The sequence below is a fragment of the Branchiostoma lanceolatum genome, chromosome 14 (assembly GCF_035083965.1).
Source record: "Branchiostoma lanceolatum isolate klBraLanc5 chromosome 14, klBraLanc5.hap2, whole genome shotgun sequence".
NCBI classification, from domain to species: Eukaryota; Metazoa; Chordata; class Leptocardii; order Amphioxiformes; family Branchiostomatidae; genus Branchiostoma; species Branchiostoma lanceolatum.
In genome coordinates this window covers 4282578-4302029 of record NC_089735.1, presented here as the reverse complement: position 1 = coordinate 4302029, position 19452 = coordinate 4282578, and the positions used below count along the sequence as shown (strand labels likewise).

Sequence of the window (19452 nt, the reverse complement as noted above, 5' to 3'; positions counted from 1 at the left end):
CATATAGACATGTGGTTATCACATCAGCCATATTGAATTATTGAATGGATGTGCATTTCCATTTTGATCTAATATAAGCAGCCGGGTTTTATTTACAGAAATGAATTGGTGGCCTTTTGTTGAAAGTAAATTGCTTTCTGCATGTGGGTCCTCGCCATGTTAATGTCATTAGTGGTCTTTGCAGTTGTTATCAATGGGGCTGGACAAAGGGGAGCATGTTGTGACAACGTATCTTTTGATTTATTCAATATTATTCTGTGGTTGAAAGGGGTGTGGCTAGGGAGAAAGTAATGATTTGGAAATATGGTAAAGGAAAAGGCAGAGGAAAAAAAAACCCTGCCGACCCTAGCCTTTTTTGAGGTCAACCGTTGGCAAAGGACAGAAAGTGTTTAAACTGAGTGGTAAAATTAAAAAAAGACACACTCTTTTAATAATAGATTAAGGCTTTGAACAGTAGATGTAAGAATGTGTAGTACACATTCAGTTGATAGATATATTTGTCCTTGAATAATGCATATCTGTTTTACATTGCTAGAATATAAATTCGTTGGATGACTTTGATGACGGAAATCTTAAGAAAAAAAGAAAAGAGAACCACTAGCTAATGATCCAAATATTGTGTAGCTCACTAACTGGAAACACAATTTTTTTTCCCTTGGCCTAATGACACTAGCTATAGTCTAGAAGGAGGAGACTTTTATGTATTCATCTGCTTTGCCTAACTCTGCAATCTTTTACCTAGTGTATAAGAATCAATGTTTTTTCTGGCATTTGTGCTGGTATCTGTGTTTGTATCTAAGTTGTTAACACTTTTGGTACAAAGTTTCCTTTAGCACAATTAAGTGTTTTTTACCACTCTTTGGTAAAATATCAAGTTTTGGATATGATACGAATGCTGAAGCTTCAAACAAAATATGAACTGATCCTGAAACTGTAGTGCTCACTACAGCAGATAGGGGGAGCTTCAGTGCTACCTTGCTAAGCATATTTTAAGTGACCACTGTTGTACATATGAAGTGATCACAGATTTATTGTTCTTTGGTTATCAACTTACATACATAGGCAAATTGTAGAAAATATAGTTATATGATATAGCTTTTATGAGTTCTAATAACTTGAACTTCTGTATATTATGTAGAAATTTTATCAAATTTATAGATGATCTTGTTTCATGCTCCTGTCTCTATCCTCACCTCCTGCATTTATCTTCTTTGTTATCATCCACCGGTTTTAATTAATCCATTAATCTCACCCAACAAGACCTCTTGAGGGCCATTGAGCCTCCACTGTTGATGGAACTGCAGTACTAGACTGATCTGTTATCAGCCAGACTGGACTTTTATGTTTCCTTTACTGTACAACCATTTGCATATAGATGGATATCACTGTGCTGATGAAAAATTGTATACCAGAATTATTACTTCATGAAGATCATACAGATATTGTATCGCTTGTTACATGTATAATACAGCATCACTGGTGGATAGATTTTAAGCCTCTCAATTAGCAGATTTTTCTGTTTGTGGCTTTTTTTGCAACTTAACGTATTAGTTTCCAGTGTCCATCTTGTTTGTGTGGCAGCGGAGACTGTGAAATCGCTAATGCAGCATGCATGCATAATGAGCTGTAGTCCTGCCACCTTCTGTCCTCAGATCCATTGATCTCCTGTTTGCCTAGCAAGTCGAGCGTGCTTGTCGCTCTCTGGTGCTCGAAGATTTCCCGCTTTTCTCCACTTAAGTCCAAGGATTTTAGAGAGAGGGCACAGTGCTTGACCTGCTTCTGAGGGTATCTGTGTGGGAGGGAGATTATTAACCACCATTTTATAAGTTAAGGTTGGTGACAGATTTAGAATACTGTGAGTGTGAAGAAACCTCTGAGTGTTGTACAAATGTACCGTAGTTACCACAACTTCTTTCTCTTTACACTACACACTGTCTGTAGTAATATTTTTGCGATTTTCCTCTGTTTCTACTGTCTGCTTCTGTTAAAATGACGTTGGAGATAATATACTGTATCTGCCTATCCGTGGGCCAACAAACGACAAACATGCTGTGATTTAGGCATAGACCTCCCTGAATTTGAGAGTTGCACTTTCCCCATTCTGTCACCTGCTATTTTGTCAATACTAGATACCCTATTACTAAGGGTATGAGTAACAGTTTTACATGTTGATTGGGAGAGGTTTGCAAAGGGCTTCTGCCGGACAAAATGGAAAAAAGGTACACAGGTACCTTCATTGTATACAGATACCTTAAACTTAAATGGGCCCAAAGCATTATTAATATTATTAATATTATCCAGAATTTTACCCCCTGAAATTGCTAAGGGCACCTTTAATTAATAAATTATGCTTGCCACTGGTATCTTTGTTACTTTCCTCTTTTTCAATACTGTATAAAATTATGCACACACCAACTTAGCTCCGTAGTAATTTGAATAGATTTTGAGTATATGTGTCCTGCCTGGAGTAATTATAGTGCTGATATTTGCTACAATATATGTATGGTGGTCATGGTTTGATATAGAATATTATGTTATCAGCCACAAATTTCTACAGCTCTATTTGTAGCGTAAGTAGTTACATCGTATACTGTGTTCCAATTTGCCAACAAAACCCATGCTTTTTACAGCTATGGGTAGCCCTTTGATGTTTCACAACCATCTATTACTTATGGGGAGTCTGTATACCATTAGGGCCCAGAGCTGTGGACATAATCATAGGTTGGTAGTTTTAAAGGGAGACTGTGTAGTCTTTATTCCAGTACTTTTCAATGAGAAAGTGTTAGGGACCGGATAAGGTAGATCCTGTCAGCATTAGTCTTGTTGGTATTAGCATAGTAATTTCACGGTGTTTAGGTAGAAACCATACACAGGATGTGTATTTCCCTTTTCTGCGAAAACACATAGGTTGGTTGCCTCTAGAAGAATTGTAGTGGATTTTACCCTGGATATAAATAACTTCCCAAGTAGGACCTTGAAGCGTTAACGTTGAGTTGGGTTGTTCGTCTTGGTGTTTCACTTTCTCCTGCGAGATCTCTCCACTGATCCTTATGCCATTACGCTTGCATCCGTCACAAAATTTTATCATTGAAGATTTAGACGTGATGCACTTGTGACGATTTCCAAGGTCAACGTAGATTGGCAAGAGTGATGGGATACTCTGAAAAGCTTTCCAGGTAGATCTACTGTAAAGGGGATATGTTTGTGTGGATTCTTTTTGCGGTTGAGAGGAAATGGAGTATTCACAGTAGTTCTAAATTTGCAGTTGAAACTGCCATGCAGGGTTTTAATGCAAAAGGGAAATTGCATGTTCGCTGTAGTCTTTAGTTCGCAGTGAAGATGTCAGAAAAACATGAAATTCAAACTACTGCGAACATTTTCCAGGGCTCGAAATTTATTTTTGGAAATTGGTGCACTGGTGCACCCAACCAATAAAATTAAGTGCACGGAAAGAATTTTGGGTGCACCTCATAAAATAAATTGAATGTCAGCAAAACATAACTACAACGCTCTTAAAAGAACTGTAGTTCTATAACTAACTTCAAAATTTCAAACAAGTAATACATGAAATTAAGTACAACAAAAGATTACATTGCCTTTAATGAAACTTACACTTACAGAATTTTCTGTATCCTAGTGTACAATAGTACCTTTACCCTATACTGGCTATAGCGTACAAAAATATCAAGGTGCACTGGTGCACCCACAGTAAAAAATTAGGTGCACACTCCAATTTTGTGTGCACACAAGTGCACATGCACCAAGTATTTCGAGCCCTGTTTCCCCTTTTACAGTAACTGCAGAGTACTAATGTTTTTTAATGGTTTTTCTCCATTCTGTTTTTCAGGACCAACAGATCATCCACTCCAACCTCCATGGGATCGAGGCATTTGCTTCGCTACGAGAGTCCGCCCTGAGGTAAGCACACAAAATCACTCTTGACATTTGCCGTTTTCAAAAGCTACACAACAAGCTACAAGCCGAGATCCACTCCAGGCTACAGAAAAGGTTGGGAATGGATGGAGAGACTGTGTTTAGAGGATCTGCCACAAAGTTGCACACAAAGTGAAATTCAATCATCTGAACCAGTGAATAGGAAGATTGAGAATTTCTGCGCAGCTCAGCTAGCAGCATACAGGGCAGGTAGAATTCAGGATTCCAGGCTGAAAAAAATTGTAACCCACAATTTACAGATAATGACTGAATTTTTTGGTGAAGAAAAGGTAGCAATAATATGTAGGTTAAAATGTACATGATACTTGTAAACAATGTACCGGCCCGGACAATTGTACCGGCCCGCGCCCGAGCTTTCCCTGGGCCTACCCTCCCGCTGGCCCCGACAAACTACCCTGCCTGACTATCCGCTAGGAGATTGGGTGGCTAGCGGAGAGTGGGGCGGGGGGGAGCGGAAGGGTAGGCCCGGGTAACTCGGACCGCGGGCCGGTACATATGCTCTGGATTCCAGGGATGAACAATGTCACAGTGCACCAAAAACATGGAAAGCAGCATTTGGTAAAAACAACTGTTGATAAGTCCGTAGCATGTACAGAACAGGAGATATAAAAATGGAGAAATTGGAAGGTATGCTGCAGTACCATACAAAGCCTCTAGGAGGACCATTATCAAAACTTGGCCCTCATTTTACTTACCCATACCCACCTACCAAATATCACCAGGATCCATTCACATCTCGAGTGTAGTCAAAAGGTACCTAAAAAACATGTGTTTGATGAAAATAACTGGTACAATGGCCTAGAGGGTAGAGTGTTCGCCTTGCATACGGTAGGTCGTGAGTTTGAACCCCGGCCGGGTCATACCAAAGACTCTGAAAAATGGTACATACTGCTTTCTCTGCTTAGCACTCAGCTTTTGGGAAAGAGTATGGAAGTTAAGTTAAACGCACACCACTACCAGTGGACTAGCCCCCTGTTGTAGTGACTTGCACAAAGATGTGTGGCCTAAGGGCTTTGGAAACAGAGATTGGCGCCGCCTTATGCACCTTCCGGTGCGGGAAGGACTTTAACTTAACTTGATGAAAATAAATATGTTTCAGGAGAACAAACTTGCGTGCCAGGGATTATACTTTCCAGGTGCTGTGTAATGAATTTGCTGAAAATAGCAGGAGTTCTAGGTCACATTCACCAATTTGTTATCACAAGGCCAAGGCATTATCTGTTCAGGAGAAATGTGACCCCTTGATGTCAAGTTGAATTTCACACTTCTTATATATTTGTCTTTTTCAATTTATTCAATGTCAAACTTGACAAAAGGTGTTGACCCTGGCTTTGCCTAGCTGAAAGGAAAAACTCCAAAAGGAATTACGGTTTACATCTTTGTACATTCCATACATTTATCATTTTATGTCAAATCAGCAAATAATTCGCAAAACTAAGACAAATATGAATAATTTCATCAGGTTGGTGAATGACTGAATAACAATGTTCTTTATTTACAACCAACTAGTAAAATAACAGCAGATGTTTCGGTCACCGTCCTTGGTTGTTAATAAAGAACTTTATTATTCACTGTAAAGCAAATATATCTTTCTTTCAATTGCAGATCTAGAATCAACGAAAAACGTTGAATTTTTACCTTTAAAAGTTTAATTGGATTTCTGGGTGAAGGATAGATATGTTGTGAATAAAGAAATTTATTACTGACTACAAAGCCAATATATCTTTCATTCCTAAAATCAACGGAAAACATTGAATTTTTACCTTCAATCAGATTTCTGGTGAAGGATATATATATCACGTCTGTAAAGGTTCCAGACCTTTCTCCACAAGGGATATGCTAGTCTTTAGAGGATTGTTTCTAAATCCCTTTGGCAATTTCCCCTCAGCTTGTGTATGAACTTGGGTCAGCCTGCTGATTTCCATGCCTGGTTGTCATGGTTGGAGATATGATTACAGTAGGCTGAGTTGGATTTATAATGGGTCTGTACCCATAAATGAGATAATCTGGTGATTATTGAAAACTGATTTACAACTGGAAGTTCTCTTCTATCATGGCTTAAAAAACGTTGAGCAAACCTATGTACATGTAATATAACATCGACGAAGGTAAGACATCCAGAACATTACATTAAATCATGAATACAAAATGAATCAAGCACCTGGCTAAATTGACTCTTTAGAGATTTTATCCAGTTGCTTAGTTGTTTTGTATTATGCAATGTAATAAAATTGTCATGGGCGTCTAAACTTTGTGGCGTTAGAAAATCAAGAGTTTATGGTATCTTTGACTAAAAGTTTGGGTAAAATGTAATTGCTGGGAAGGGTCACTTTTTATTATTGTCTGTGGCTAACTTGTCATCATACTAATATTAATAAGTAGATTGTCTAAAATTCCTGAAAAAGCAAAAATCAATCAATTTCATTCTAACTCAAGCTGTCTTGGTTTAATACTGAGAGATATTACTGTAAATATTGACATTTTTTTTAAAAGTTTTATTTTCGCACTGATCTGTCACTTCCAATTCATGACGCTGCGAATATGTCTCTCTGGTGTGACTACTGTACTATAGAATTGTTTCAATATCAAATTTGAAGCACAGTGAAAACCTCCTACCCCAAAATTAAATTGCCGCAAGAGGAAGTGAACTTACAGTAGTACATCTACCACCTCCCTAATGAGAGCTCTATCTTTTTCCACCTCTGTCAAATCTGGCCGATTTCCAACCAGAAGCAATTTAATCAAAACCCTGACATCTCCCTTGAGGTGTATTTCCATCATTGGATTCTCCACATTCTGCCCACCTGGGTTGGTATAAAATATGCAGTTACCCTCTCGCTCATTTTTCATCATAGATAGTGTTGGGATTTGTCATACTGGGTCCCTTGGTTGATATTCTACTCCCTTGTATGCGTGCCAGGTTTTAGACCCGAAATTGTCTCCATTCACCATTGACAGGTGGAGTAATGGATGTGGTGTTCGAAGGTAGTAGCGGTGGGTAGAGCCTACCGTATAACATGGTCGCATTTTGGGGTCATGCTGAATTGATTGCTCAAAATCCTGCTGACAGATACTGAGATAGGGGTTGGAAGCATGTAAACACAAACGATCAACGGGGTGTATGTATCAAACCAAAAATACAAAATGTATATGGAATTCTTCTAGAGTCCTCCTTTTTTTCAATGTTTTTTATGCAACCCTTGACGATGATTTCCTGAGCAAAACGTGATCATACACAGAAAATCATAGGAAATTCTAAATCCATGATGGACAGAAGGGAACCTTTTTGAGACATTTCACAAAGGTCACAGTGCTGCATTGACGTCTGGAGTGCTGTACTAGAAGATGTGCAGGTGCCATAAGCACCATTCCCTCCAGACTTTACTCTCCAGTCTCCAAGCAGACGAATGGCCCAGATGGTTTTTGACGTGTTTAAGGTGTTTTTGTAAGGCTTTCAATTTTGTCCTGTTTTCTTTATCTCATCAAGCCATACAGTATGGCTTGGTGACATAGAGAAAACGGGACAAAATAGAATGTCCGACAAAATTGCCTAAAAACACATCAAAAACCATCCGGAGCCATTCCTCTGCTTGGAGAGTAACTAGACTAGGCTATAGAAGCAATCCAAAGATACCAGAATGGCAGTTTGTCAGGAACGCTGAGTGAAACGCAGAAATACAGTCAGGATGTACCCATGTAGCATTTATTCCCAATTCCTATTCTACTTTAAAGTAGATCTAAATTCCTGAATTTGGTCGAACCAAATAACCCTCTCCACATGTGTTCCCTGATACTATCATCCACTTTACTTGTCACAAAATTGTCTGCAGCAAATTGTGTTGTACATTCCTTTGCATCTCCCCATTACCATTACCAGGGGCAGCTAGCATGCTAGCAGCAATTGCTTTGGTGCAACTGCTGAGTCAATATGCCTGGGCCTAATTAGCACAGTAATTAGTTTGGTATACCAACCATTAATTAGGATTGATATGTTATGCTATCAAATTACCAGACTTCTTTTTTTCTCTCATTTGCCTAACTAGATGACTGATTTTATTTCTGCAGCAGCAATTGTCAAATTCTCAGACTCTTGAACCGTTTAGGAATACTTACAATATACATTTGTATTATCTATATGTATGTAGTGAAATATTCAGGGTGTATTGACCTTTTGACAGCAGTTTGCGATATGTACAATGTATACAGATTGGTAGCAGGAGATAGCCCCAGCTCATCTGCATAACATTATCATTCCACAATACCCTCAGGGGTCAAAGGCTTCAGTTCCAAGGAATGCAGATTCCTCCATGTTTAAAAAAAGGGGTGCTTTTTATTGTACTTTCCTAGGAAATGATTCTTGTAATTAAAAAACAAGATTTGATAAGTATCTAAGAAAAAGATGTGTTTTTTTTTATAGTAGTTGGTGTGAGTAGTGTGAATGATGTGAAAAAATAATTTCTCTTCACCCCTATTTTCATAATGAACTTTTCCAATGACATCATGGGCTAACTGCCTGTCCCCATTTCCCCCTGTGTTACTCAGGGCCATGTGTAAAACTGTTCGCTATGAGTGGCACGACGCAAACACACTCCTATATCGGTGAGTACAAACCCTTCTTTAACCTCCTCTGTACTTTATGTAGTCTGTTCTTGAGGTAGTGATGTATTGTATTGCCTATTGACCAGTCGAAAGGGACAGTTGTGTATTGATATGTGGACCGGAAGACACTCTAAAATCACAACAAAACATCAGTTGTTCCATGATGCGAGGAAATCTTGCCAAAGGCTGTTTTGTTTTGAGATTTTTACTGACACAAACTATGTGTTAACTATGGTAGTGTTATCTTCTTGTCAACATTGTTATTCTTTTGATAGAATGCTGTTGTCAGTTGACCTCAGTCAAAATAGACAGTCACAATTACTCTGTGATGTCAGTGTGAATATGTATTGATATGCTAATCATCCTGAAGGTTTACCGACCGGAGTGGTTACATTATACCCGATTAGCACTGATTTTCTTCATTCCATAGCTGTACGATTGGGTAGGATGCCTAATTTCTCAAAACTGTGTGGGTGGAACAGTTCTAATTGAATAAGCCTCTTTGCCTGGAGAATGTCCTGACCAAGATAGATAGGTGGATGATATCTTACCCAGATAATTGTACATCCTGCATGCTTCTCTAGTGGAGACAAATGTGGTAGAGTCATTTCGGTGTCCCAGCTGGGGCCAAGCACTGGGGAGGGGAGATGTTTTTCTTTGGATAGGAAGTCTGAGATTTGGGTGACTAGAACAGGTTTTGGTTTGTTTTCATTTTTACGGACCATTTGGAATGATTTTATGTCAAGTTAGGGCTTTCTAATGCTGCAATGGGTGAAAAACACACACTCGTATCATTCAATGGGAGGCCCCTCTCTCTGTCTGCCTGGAGATTTATCCCTCGATTGTGTGTGTAGAACTCGGGTGTTCAAAAAGGGTCGTGGAATCTGCCCTGTTAGGATTCTAAAGGGGAAGGTACTGGAGCAAAAAGGTCAACATTGTGCCTTGTTGGAACAGGTTCTGGACTCTTTCCCATGCCTTTTGTGTCGACACAGTTTTCTGTACAGCCACCAGAGACAACTGGTTCAGATTGAAACTGTAGGATCTAGAGACAGGAGCACAGATTTATCCAAGCTGCTAGTGTAATCAGTTGTCTACCACTGTTGATGTCTCTACTGTAGTCTTGCCAATTCTGTCTGCTTAACCATGCTAGCTTGACAGGAAAGGTTTGCTACAATGTGATTTATATAAATACCTGTCCAAGATGGGCTGTAGTGTATCTTAGAACCACTGGTAGACAAATCCCAGGCCCGCCCAGAAAAACGTCTTGTTAGATTTTTTTGCAGGCAGAGCTGTCTATACAGCATTCCTACATACTCTGTTCTTTTTGATGCCACTTTCACAGCTTGTCAAGACAAAACTAATGAGTGTCCCACTAATGACCGTTATCTATCATGGTCATGGTGGTGTTTGAAGCGCAAGTATGTCAGTCTTGCTCTATCCTGCCAGCTTCCCTAGTTTTGACAGGATTACAGACATGTGATCATGGAGGAAGTGACTGACAGCTGAGAAGCCAACCCACCCTTCCTGACCCCCAAAAGTGTCATCATTATTAAAACTTGTGTTCATAATAAATCCCCGCCTCCCCTTTTAATGGAGCAGCCCACCCCAGTGACTGATTTGCAACCATCTTGTGTGGCGAAGGATTCCCGGCCTGTTTTCCTTTCGCAGCTGCCGTTGAATTACACCTTGGTGCCGTCTTTTGAAGATCAGCGCCGACTGTCTTCGCTTCCCCTGTGGTCTAACCTTTCCATGTGGCTCCAGAATGGAGGTTTTTTTTAAGGTTTAGATCAAGATCGCAGACAAGCCTGTCTTGCTTTCTGAAATGATGGGAAAGATTGCCTTGTAAAAGTATCACCAGGAGTGTTGAGTACAAAGTATGTAAAATTTGCAGTGGTTAATGTTATCGCTGCACAGTTTACATAAGGATTGGAGAAATATTTAGGTCGTAATGCACTGAATATCTGTGGGGTCAGAAAGGCCAACTGGGACCTAGGTTGATAGGAACTGTATACTCAGACGAAACTAACCAGGCTAGATATATCTCAGAAAAGGGTTCAGCATGTGGAAATGTGTGACCATCCAGCTAGCTGTTTGTCACTATAGTCTACACCTATAATAATATTTACCTTCGCCAAGAAGGTTATGTTTTCGGGTCCTTGTGTCTATGCGTGAACATGATAACTCGAGAATGCCTTGGTGGATTGTCTTGATGATTTGGCATGTTTTTCTCAAATAAAATCAGTCAATATAAGAAAAATCTTCCTTTTGTTGAAAATTTCAGTCGAATTCAACAACATGTGCTCTTGAAAAAATATACCTTTGTAATGGTGCAACTTTCGCTACTGCTGACAATAGAAAATCTGTTTCTGCCTATGTATTCATATGAATGATACATGTATTTAGGAAATTATGCATTCATGGCTGAACTCATCATCAAAAGTGAATTTGGGCAAACCAAATTCCTCTGTCTGCTTCACATAAAAGGACATCATGTTATGATTTCTAATTGCTCTTTATAGCTGATCAGGTCGAAAGATCAATTTCTATATCTGTTAAAATGTCCCTTGATCTTATCAATATTAAATGCCTGTAGAGTAAAAAGGATAGAGAAAGATGATATCATCTCATGCATCAAATATTCTCATAGGACAGATTAATTCTGAGTTTTACCTGCAGAAGTGTCAATCAAAGCCTAATCCAAATAAATCCCTTGAGATGAGGAAGAGCCTTAGGGGTATCAATATCTTGTGTATATTATATATCTGGGTATCATCTTGAAACATTACTCCAGTTTACTTGTAAATGATGTGGCATCACCAAAATGCAACAGCAAATATTCAGTTTATGATACATTGTTTATAAATACAATGAACATGCTGAACCAATAGATGAATAGACAAATAAAATATTCAGTTTAAATTGGGACTTGCTGGTTAGAAAATTACATTTTATAATTAGAATTGATAATTCGGGGCCTGTATTGATGTTTGACCAAAAAATTATGCACATGCGATTAGAATTAATTGAATAATGACATTGAGTCAAAAGGACAAGAAGCAGAAAGGTTGGATTAACTGGATTCAATTTGTTTGGAGATGGAGCAGGGCATGCATCAGTTCTGGAGACTGTCAGGATCCATATCTGGAGAACCCCTCTACTATTAATGGTGCAGCGAAGCCTCAAAAGTTCATCACAACCACATGATTCAGATAACAGGTTTTCTAACTGTAATAGGAACAGGCTGAGGTGGCTTTAGGAAAATGACTTCAATCATGCCTTGTTCCTGGCTGTATTGTTTGTTTGAGTAAAATAAAAATTCAAACCAGTCTTGAACCAAGTGTTAAAAATTTTTTGTTATCAATGGTAATAGTCCTGCCATTATCACATTATATCATCATTAGTCAATGGCGACAGTATTTGAAACAACAACTATTTGCAGTTCAAGTAAAGATCAAATCACAACTAACGCAGTTGACAATGATATCATCACCTAGACTACAGAAGAGTCCAATGATACTGACGTTCCATATTAATTTATGCACTTGTGCTCAGTTCCAGTAGAGTTTTATTCCGAGTAATGTTGGCAAGGCCAAGTGGTGAGTGGTGACAGTTGTAAAACAAGGATGACATCATTCAGATCTGTCCCTAGATCTAAAATTCACCCTTCTCATGACATTGCGACCATAGCTGCTGCTACAAATGGTGACGTATATTCCAGCACCCTTGATATGGCAGGTGACAGTTACCTTATGAATGTGTCAATACCTCCTTCGCTTGTGGTGCCTTATCTGCCTGTTATTGCTTGAAGCTGCCAGTTCTGTGGCAGGTTGTAACAGGTGATGGAGCTCAATTTGCCACGGTGATGTTGTTCTTGGATTTCAGCTGTCATGCTTACATGTTTCACACCCAGCACCTGGGCAAATCGATTCTCTACATCTCATTTATGGTTCCCAGGCAAATCTCTTGTGGCTGACAACTGTTTCCCTGGGTTTGACGGATAAAAGAAATGCTGTGTTCAAATATTGTCAGACATCTCAATGCAGGTGAAACAAGAGGCATAGGACACAAACCTTCGAAAGAAATTCAGTGTTTAATATTGTCAGACATCGCATGGGCTAAGTAAGGTGTTTGATTCCCTCATTATCCGGAAAAACAGTTTCTTTGAAGCCTGTTTCCATTTATGTCCAGGTAGTTTTAAATTACAACACTAGGCACTGGTGCCCAAAATTGCCTTGTTTCATTGGGACCTCAATAACTTTCAACATGCCAAAATTGTAACAAATCCATCCAAAGGATCTTGAGTTATGAGTAATATGACTGCAAACACACAAATATAGACAAAAACAGCACCCCGAGGTAACAAAGACCCTACCAGTAGTGTTTTTTGTGGTCAATTCTGTGTTGTACTGTCTGAATGTGAAAGTTTATCTTTCATCATCACCTTGCAATTCTTAATATAAGAAGATTAGCGAAAGTTAGAATGGAAAAGTCTTCCTTTGTTTGTCTTAATCCTTGCAGCTGGATAGTTGAGATAGGCTATTTTCTACCTGAAGAGTTAGCCTAATGCGAGCTGGGTTCGATTGGCACCCTTATTAACATTTCCTCTAGACAAGATTAATGATAACATTACAGACTGGTGCCAGCACAGCATGGTTGGAGCCAGAAAAGTCACCTGAGGATATCAAGTAATTCTTATAACTTCAAGCCTCATAGTCTTACAATAATTATTTCTTTTATCAGTGTCTAGATCATGCTAAAAAATTGAATGACTTTCCCTCTGTAAGTATCTTTACAGTTGAAGTTGTTTCATGAAATTTTGAATCATGGTCTGAATTTTTGGAAGTGAAGTGAAGTGAAGTGAACTTTTAGTCTAGTTGGATGGTGTGTTCTCGAAACCCCCTACTGGCAAGGGGTGTTCTTGAAACCCCCTTCAGCTAAGGGGTGTTCTCGAAACCCCCTACGGCCAAGGGGTGTTCTCGAAACCCCCTACTGCTAAAGGGTGTTCTTGAAAGCCCCTACACCCCCTCTGCTGAGGTCTCAAAGCCTCGAACCAACGCAGCTTTTCCCAGATGTGTGTCCTGAACAGCAAGGTCATGTCAGAGTGCCTGCATGAATTAATTTGCCTGCTGCTATTCTGGTGGTGGTGGTTCATCAGGGGCTGGACTGCATCAATGTCCGCAATTTAAAGGAATGGTGATGACTCGGCTGTATTCAGAGAGCATTTAATCAGGCTCACCTTTCTGCCTGTTAGTTGTTAGTAACATGAAGGTCACTGTCTCATTGTTGCCCATCCTCAGAGGCAAATTGATTGATGGATCACTAAAACTTGCCTCGTGAAGAACTCAAGTTCCTCTTACTAGATGTACAAATGTACATTCACCTTGTATTATTACAGCCAGTAGGTATCCATCTGAGTAATGAGGCTGTTGTTACATGCTCGATGCACCTCCTCAAACATCGGGACCCCTACTTTACGTCCCTTCCGAAAGAGGGTGCAGCTCCAACAAAGATACCCTTCCCTGTACTGGTTTTGAACCGGGGTCTACCACTACCAGTTACCAACCAATTGGAACCAGGACAGGAGCTCAACTTTGAAGAGCTACTGGAACATCCCTTATGATGACTGGAATCAGTATTGTCCACAGTTTGGGCAGCATGTTTTAATATTATACAATATCCATCCTCCAATATGATAGAAGGTCCAATGGCACTGTCCCACTGAACTAGCATTAAGGAACCCTGGCAAGACCAACAATAATATTGACATGTATATGCATGTACACCTTTGTTCAGTACACGCCCATGGTGTACACCACTGACCGTACTTCCTGTCATTAGAATTTAGAAAGGAGGGGACAGGTGTATTATAAACATAAGCAACAGAACTCTGACAGACAGGAACTGCCAGCATTCTTAGGCAATTGAATGTCATTTCCTCCCTATTTCTGTTGCCCAAATGTATCGTGAGGAACTTGTTTTTGTTTTTGTTGTACAATTGTACATACATAGCCACTTCTGCTGAAATAAAAGCACATGACGTACTTGTGCATTTACACCTATTGTTTTTGTTAGGTCTATTGAAGTTTGAAATAACACTTCCTGGCATTAGCCTTTCAGACTATACTTTCGGACACGATGTTGAAAAAGTCCAATCTAAAATTCCTATCATCGCTCTTACTAGTGTTTCTCGGTTATGTCGTTTCGGTATGTATTATCATACAATAAGTTTTGAAAGGCGGTAATCCACATATAATGCTGGCCGCATGCCCACACGGCCTGTTGCCGGAGGCAAGTTCATTTGTACATGGCCACGCGTCATGTCACTGCACAGTTCAGTACTGTTGGCATACACCTGGAGTTGATTCTTATTATGACCTCAACCGTGAACTGAAGAGGGCAACTTGTGCGGTTGTCTGTGAATAGGCAGGATGTATTGTTACTGTCGTGTTCCACGTAAATTGATGCGTCACTCACTGATGTTAACTAGTCACTGGAATCCTGCTTCCGTGCAAACTTAGTCAATGGATATGGGAAATTCTGACATGTTTCTGGAAACTTTATGTGTGTAGGTGAGTCTGCCATTGTATTTGGTTGTGGACAGTAAACAAAGCTGCTCTGAATAGACTTCAACGTTCCTAGAATTTGCTTTCAGTCACGTCTGTATTTTGTGTCTTGCACAGACGGCTGAAACCTTTTGAGATACTTACAAATTTCTCTGTTTGGTTGTGGTTAGAATACTTTAACTACAGCCAGGATATACCATGAGAGAGGTAATCCATATAGCCTACGTTGATTGCTGTGAATTTTGATTTTTAAGTTGCACTTGTAGTTTGACGAAATCCTGTTTCTAGTGCCCCCCCCCCAGGACATTGACTTTGATCAAGAGATTATGTAACACTTTTGTTGGACATGAACCCAGGTTCTGTGTACTGAGCTTTGACGTACATCCTCCAGTATGTTTTGCACTGTTCTGGCACTTCTTTCCGAATTCCTGTTGTAGTCACAGCATGACAAGTGTACTGTCGTCTGCAGCTGACCTCCATCCTACTAATCTCCAAGCACAGGAGTGGGTACGGCTGGTTTTTGATGTGTTTTAGCCGTTTTTGTCAGGCTTTCTATTTTTCCCTTTTCTTTTGTGTTCTCCTGTGGGTTTGGGGACCAAAACTAAGGGGACAAAATGGAAAGCCCAACAAAAACGCCTAAAACACGTCAAAAACCAGCTTCGTCTGCTTGGAGAGTACATCCTACAGGTTAAGCCACTTACTCCACGAATAAGGCAAACTTCCCCAATGGTGTGGAAACTCTCCAGGAGATGGTCTGCTCTCTTATCTTCCTAAAGGTGAGGCGGAATCCTTTGCTCCGTCTCCCTCAGTCCCTGATCCATTTGGACTGCTGCATCCTCTGGATGTACCGTGCACTCTACAGAAACCCATCCTCGTATCCTCATATGTCTGCACCTGTCTTTTAGAGCTTCTCCTCCAGACACATAGGCCTCTGTTGCCATGGCAACTCTGCCTATCACCTATTTGCCCAGATAGGTCAGTCCCTGGATAACATTCTGCATTCCTGTGGCTTGCAGGTTTGAAAACTTTGGCATGATAGCCAGGTATGTTTCACTTGTGATAGCTGTAGCTGTCTGTCCATGTCAGCCCACCCAGCAATTATCGATTTCAATAACCGTCAGTCCGGATACTCCTGAAGGACAGGAAATGTTCCACCGCTGAGCAATTTATTGACTTCAGAAATGTCAGGTCACCGATCTTTTTCCTGCCTGCATGGATATAGGCAACATCCTTCTGGACAGGAAGAGCAGGAAATAGTTCAGACTACTTCAGTTACTCCTCATCAACTCTTTAATAACTGCCTGTCAAGTTTTATTATTACCTTTGTAATGAAGATTAAATTATGTTGGGCATTGTGTGTGTGTTTGTGTGTCTGTGGATCACGGTGATAAGTCAAGAATGACTGGATGGATTGGTTCCCCTTTTTGCATTGATTTGGTGTTTTTGTAGGTTTCGTAAAAAAGATTAGATTTGGGGTCCCCTATGTAATGGTTTGCTTTGGCAGTGCCACAGAACTTCCAGTTTTGATATCTTATGTTCTGGATATGCTACTGTCATGATATTGCTAAGCCGCCTAAGGTCATGATTTTAATGGTAGATAGACCTTCCTTGGACTCGTAAAGAAGGTTTTTTTTTGGAAATGAAGGGACTGATTTTATTTGAGACTGAATTAAAATAATTCAAGAATAGGTTGACAGATCACCAGAACTATTGGTTGTGTATGAATTATGATGATTGTTTATGAATGCATTATGCCGCATGCCTAGTGAGAAATCCACCTTAGTTCCATATTCTGAACTGAAACCAGTGTTTTCAACAGTTTTTGCAACATGTCTTATGATAGATTGATAAATTCCGAGGATATTTCTATGTGGAGGACCACGAGAAATGCTGTTTTTGTCTCTCTCTCACAAAACGGGATAATAGGTTGTCTATCACCCGCTAGGTTATCATGTTGAAGCAGTTTTCCCCATGGAAGTGATAATTTATTTGACAATAGGTGTAGAATGGGGGAGGAGTTCGGGAAATTTCCAAAGAAGATTAACATGTCCCCGATAAGTGCTTTATCTGTGTTATTCTAATAGCCAAACTTGTGGTTCTTCACATCGTTACGATAAGAATAAAAGGTTCCAAGGGGTGGCCCAGAATTCCTTGCTGATGAAATTGCACTTAGTTTTCATTGATGCAGTAGTGTACATGTGATTGGGACCTCTGTAGTGCTCTCCCTTCCCTGCAAATTTCAATTGAGGTATTTTTGAGTTTTCAGCAATATCTATAGATTTGAACTACCGGGCCAAGTTTTACTTTTTGTTCAGTTAGGTCAAGACTCTAGCAAATTAGATGATAAATATGAGCTAACTACATGATAATCAGCATACAATTTGTTTGATAACAGTTGTCATGCAGAGTCTCTTGATATTTATCAATTATATACAGTACTAGCCAAGGAGGTTCCTATTTTAACCTCCTTGTGTATACTAATTTGACTTAGCTGAAATTCTCCTTTTGGAACCTGTCTAAGACATGACTTTTACTGATTTAAACATTTCTGGGGAAGGTATTTTGATGGGGAAATGCTTTGGTATCATATTAATTTTGTGACCTTGCTTGTACAGGTTATTTGAGAAAGCACTACCAGTACATATGCATGCCTACTACAGTACTAGGCTAGATTTATCAATGATTTGAGGTAAATGTATCTTGGATAGAAAACAAGCTTGCTCTGGCTCTAAAGGACAGACAAGACTTGTCTTCTTTCGAATGTGCACAAGTTGTTTATGGACTTTTGTTTTGCTATTGGTTGTTGATGTTTGTAGTAAGTTTTTCTCTTTCCTTCACAGCCCTGAGGACCTGAGTCTATGTTGGTACGTGCTGTTGTCTGGATCAGTCTTCATCGATGGGTCTATGTTCTTACCTAGAAGCAGGTATGTATCATGTAATTCAATGTATCTCCACCTAGAAGGTTATGTTCATTGGTTTATTTATATGTTGTAAACAAACAAACATATATTATGATGTATGAATGGAATCATGTGTTTGTTTTTGTAGATTTGTGTGTGTGTGTGTGTGTGTGTGTGTGTGCATGTGTGTGTGTGTATGTATAAGCAAGGAGGCTTAAATCTGCTTGGTGTAAGTAAGTGTGCCCGCATATCAATGAACATAACCTTTTAGGTGCATCGTGCGTGTGTGTGAGTGTGTGTTTGTGTGTGTGTGTGTGTGTGTGTGTGTGTGTGTGTGTGTGTGTGTGCAAGTGTGTGTCTGTCTGTCTGTGTGTGTCTGTGTATATTTGCAGTATTGTGTAACAGGTGTCTTATGTATGTGTAATGACAGTAATCTAGGCTTGTTAACTTCTCTGGAGGCAAGAATGCAAGGTTAAGGATCACCACATGCGTCCTTGAGGACATTCTGGGAACTGTTTGTACCAGTCTCACACCTCCGTCGACCCTTACATGACCTCATTTCCCTGGAGACACCAACTGATGGGGGGGGGGAGTAGTAGGGGGGGAGAGAAGTCATAAGGGACAGACCAAAAAGAACCTTGGGGGTGTTAGATCTAGGTTGAAAGTTTGGTATGGTACTTGGTAGTCTAGCCTTTTTTTCTTTTCTTTTTTTACTCTAGCAAAGTCCTCATGGCATACTAGATTGGTTTCTGCAAATGCAATGTATTTTTCCACAATTTTTGGAGTCAAACATTAAAACATTTCATTTGTGATTTTATTCTTAGACCATCTGCCAAGGTAAGAATATATGTATGCCCATCTGTTGTGATTATTCTCTAGTCACAGTAACATGATTAAAAGGGAGCTATCCTTTGTAACACCTGGGCCTGCTATTTTCAACAGTTAAAGTTAGCTCAGCAGTGTATATAAATAGCCATCTTGGCAGGCATTTGGATATTGTATAGCCAGATGCTGTATAGGTACTAATTGGATGTCCTTCAAATGGAGTAAAAAGATGCCAGTTACAGTTGCGTTTGAGTCTAAGTTTTCCAAAAATAAAAAGAGTTAGATGGAATCCAAAGTACAACTGATGATTTCTAAGTTTAGCTATCGCAGATACACTTTGTAAACTAAAGCTGAAAAAGACCTGTTTGCTACCAAAGGTAGAATTCAAATGGAGTAAAATGATGCCAGTTAGTTACGCTTGCTTTTTTAGTCATTTTCCAAAAATAAAAAGAGTTAGACGGAATCCAAAGTACAACTGATGATTTCTAAGTTTAAGTTTAGCTATCGCAGATACTCCTTGTAAACTAAGGCTGAAAAATACCTGTTTGCTTCCAAAGGTAGAATAGAACTTATAATTGGCCAGGAGAGTCAGTCCATGGGAATGTTAACAA

The 19452-nt window shown here is 39.6% G+C and overlaps 1 protein-coding gene across 11 annotated transcripts in view; it reads left to right on the top strand.

The window, feature by feature from the left end:
- The window catches only part of LOC136448417 (rap guanine nucleotide exchange factor 2-like), a 95132-nt gene that overhangs the window by 16764 nt on the left and 58916 nt on the right, over nt 1–19452 (top strand). For 10 of the 11 annotated variants that reach the window (XM_066447904.1, XM_066447909.1, XM_066447907.1 and 7 more), the window contains 3 exons: nt 3848–3918; nt 8497–8553; nt 17957–18040. In XM_066447904.1, the coding sequence (XP_066304001.1) occupies nt 3848–3918; nt 8497–8553; nt 17957–18040 (212 nt within the window). Of the gene's footprint in view, nt 1–3847; nt 3919–8496; nt 8554–15045; nt 15123–17956; nt 18041–19452 lie in introns of those variants that run through there. The other variant, XM_066447912.1, reaches the window with a different exon arrangement.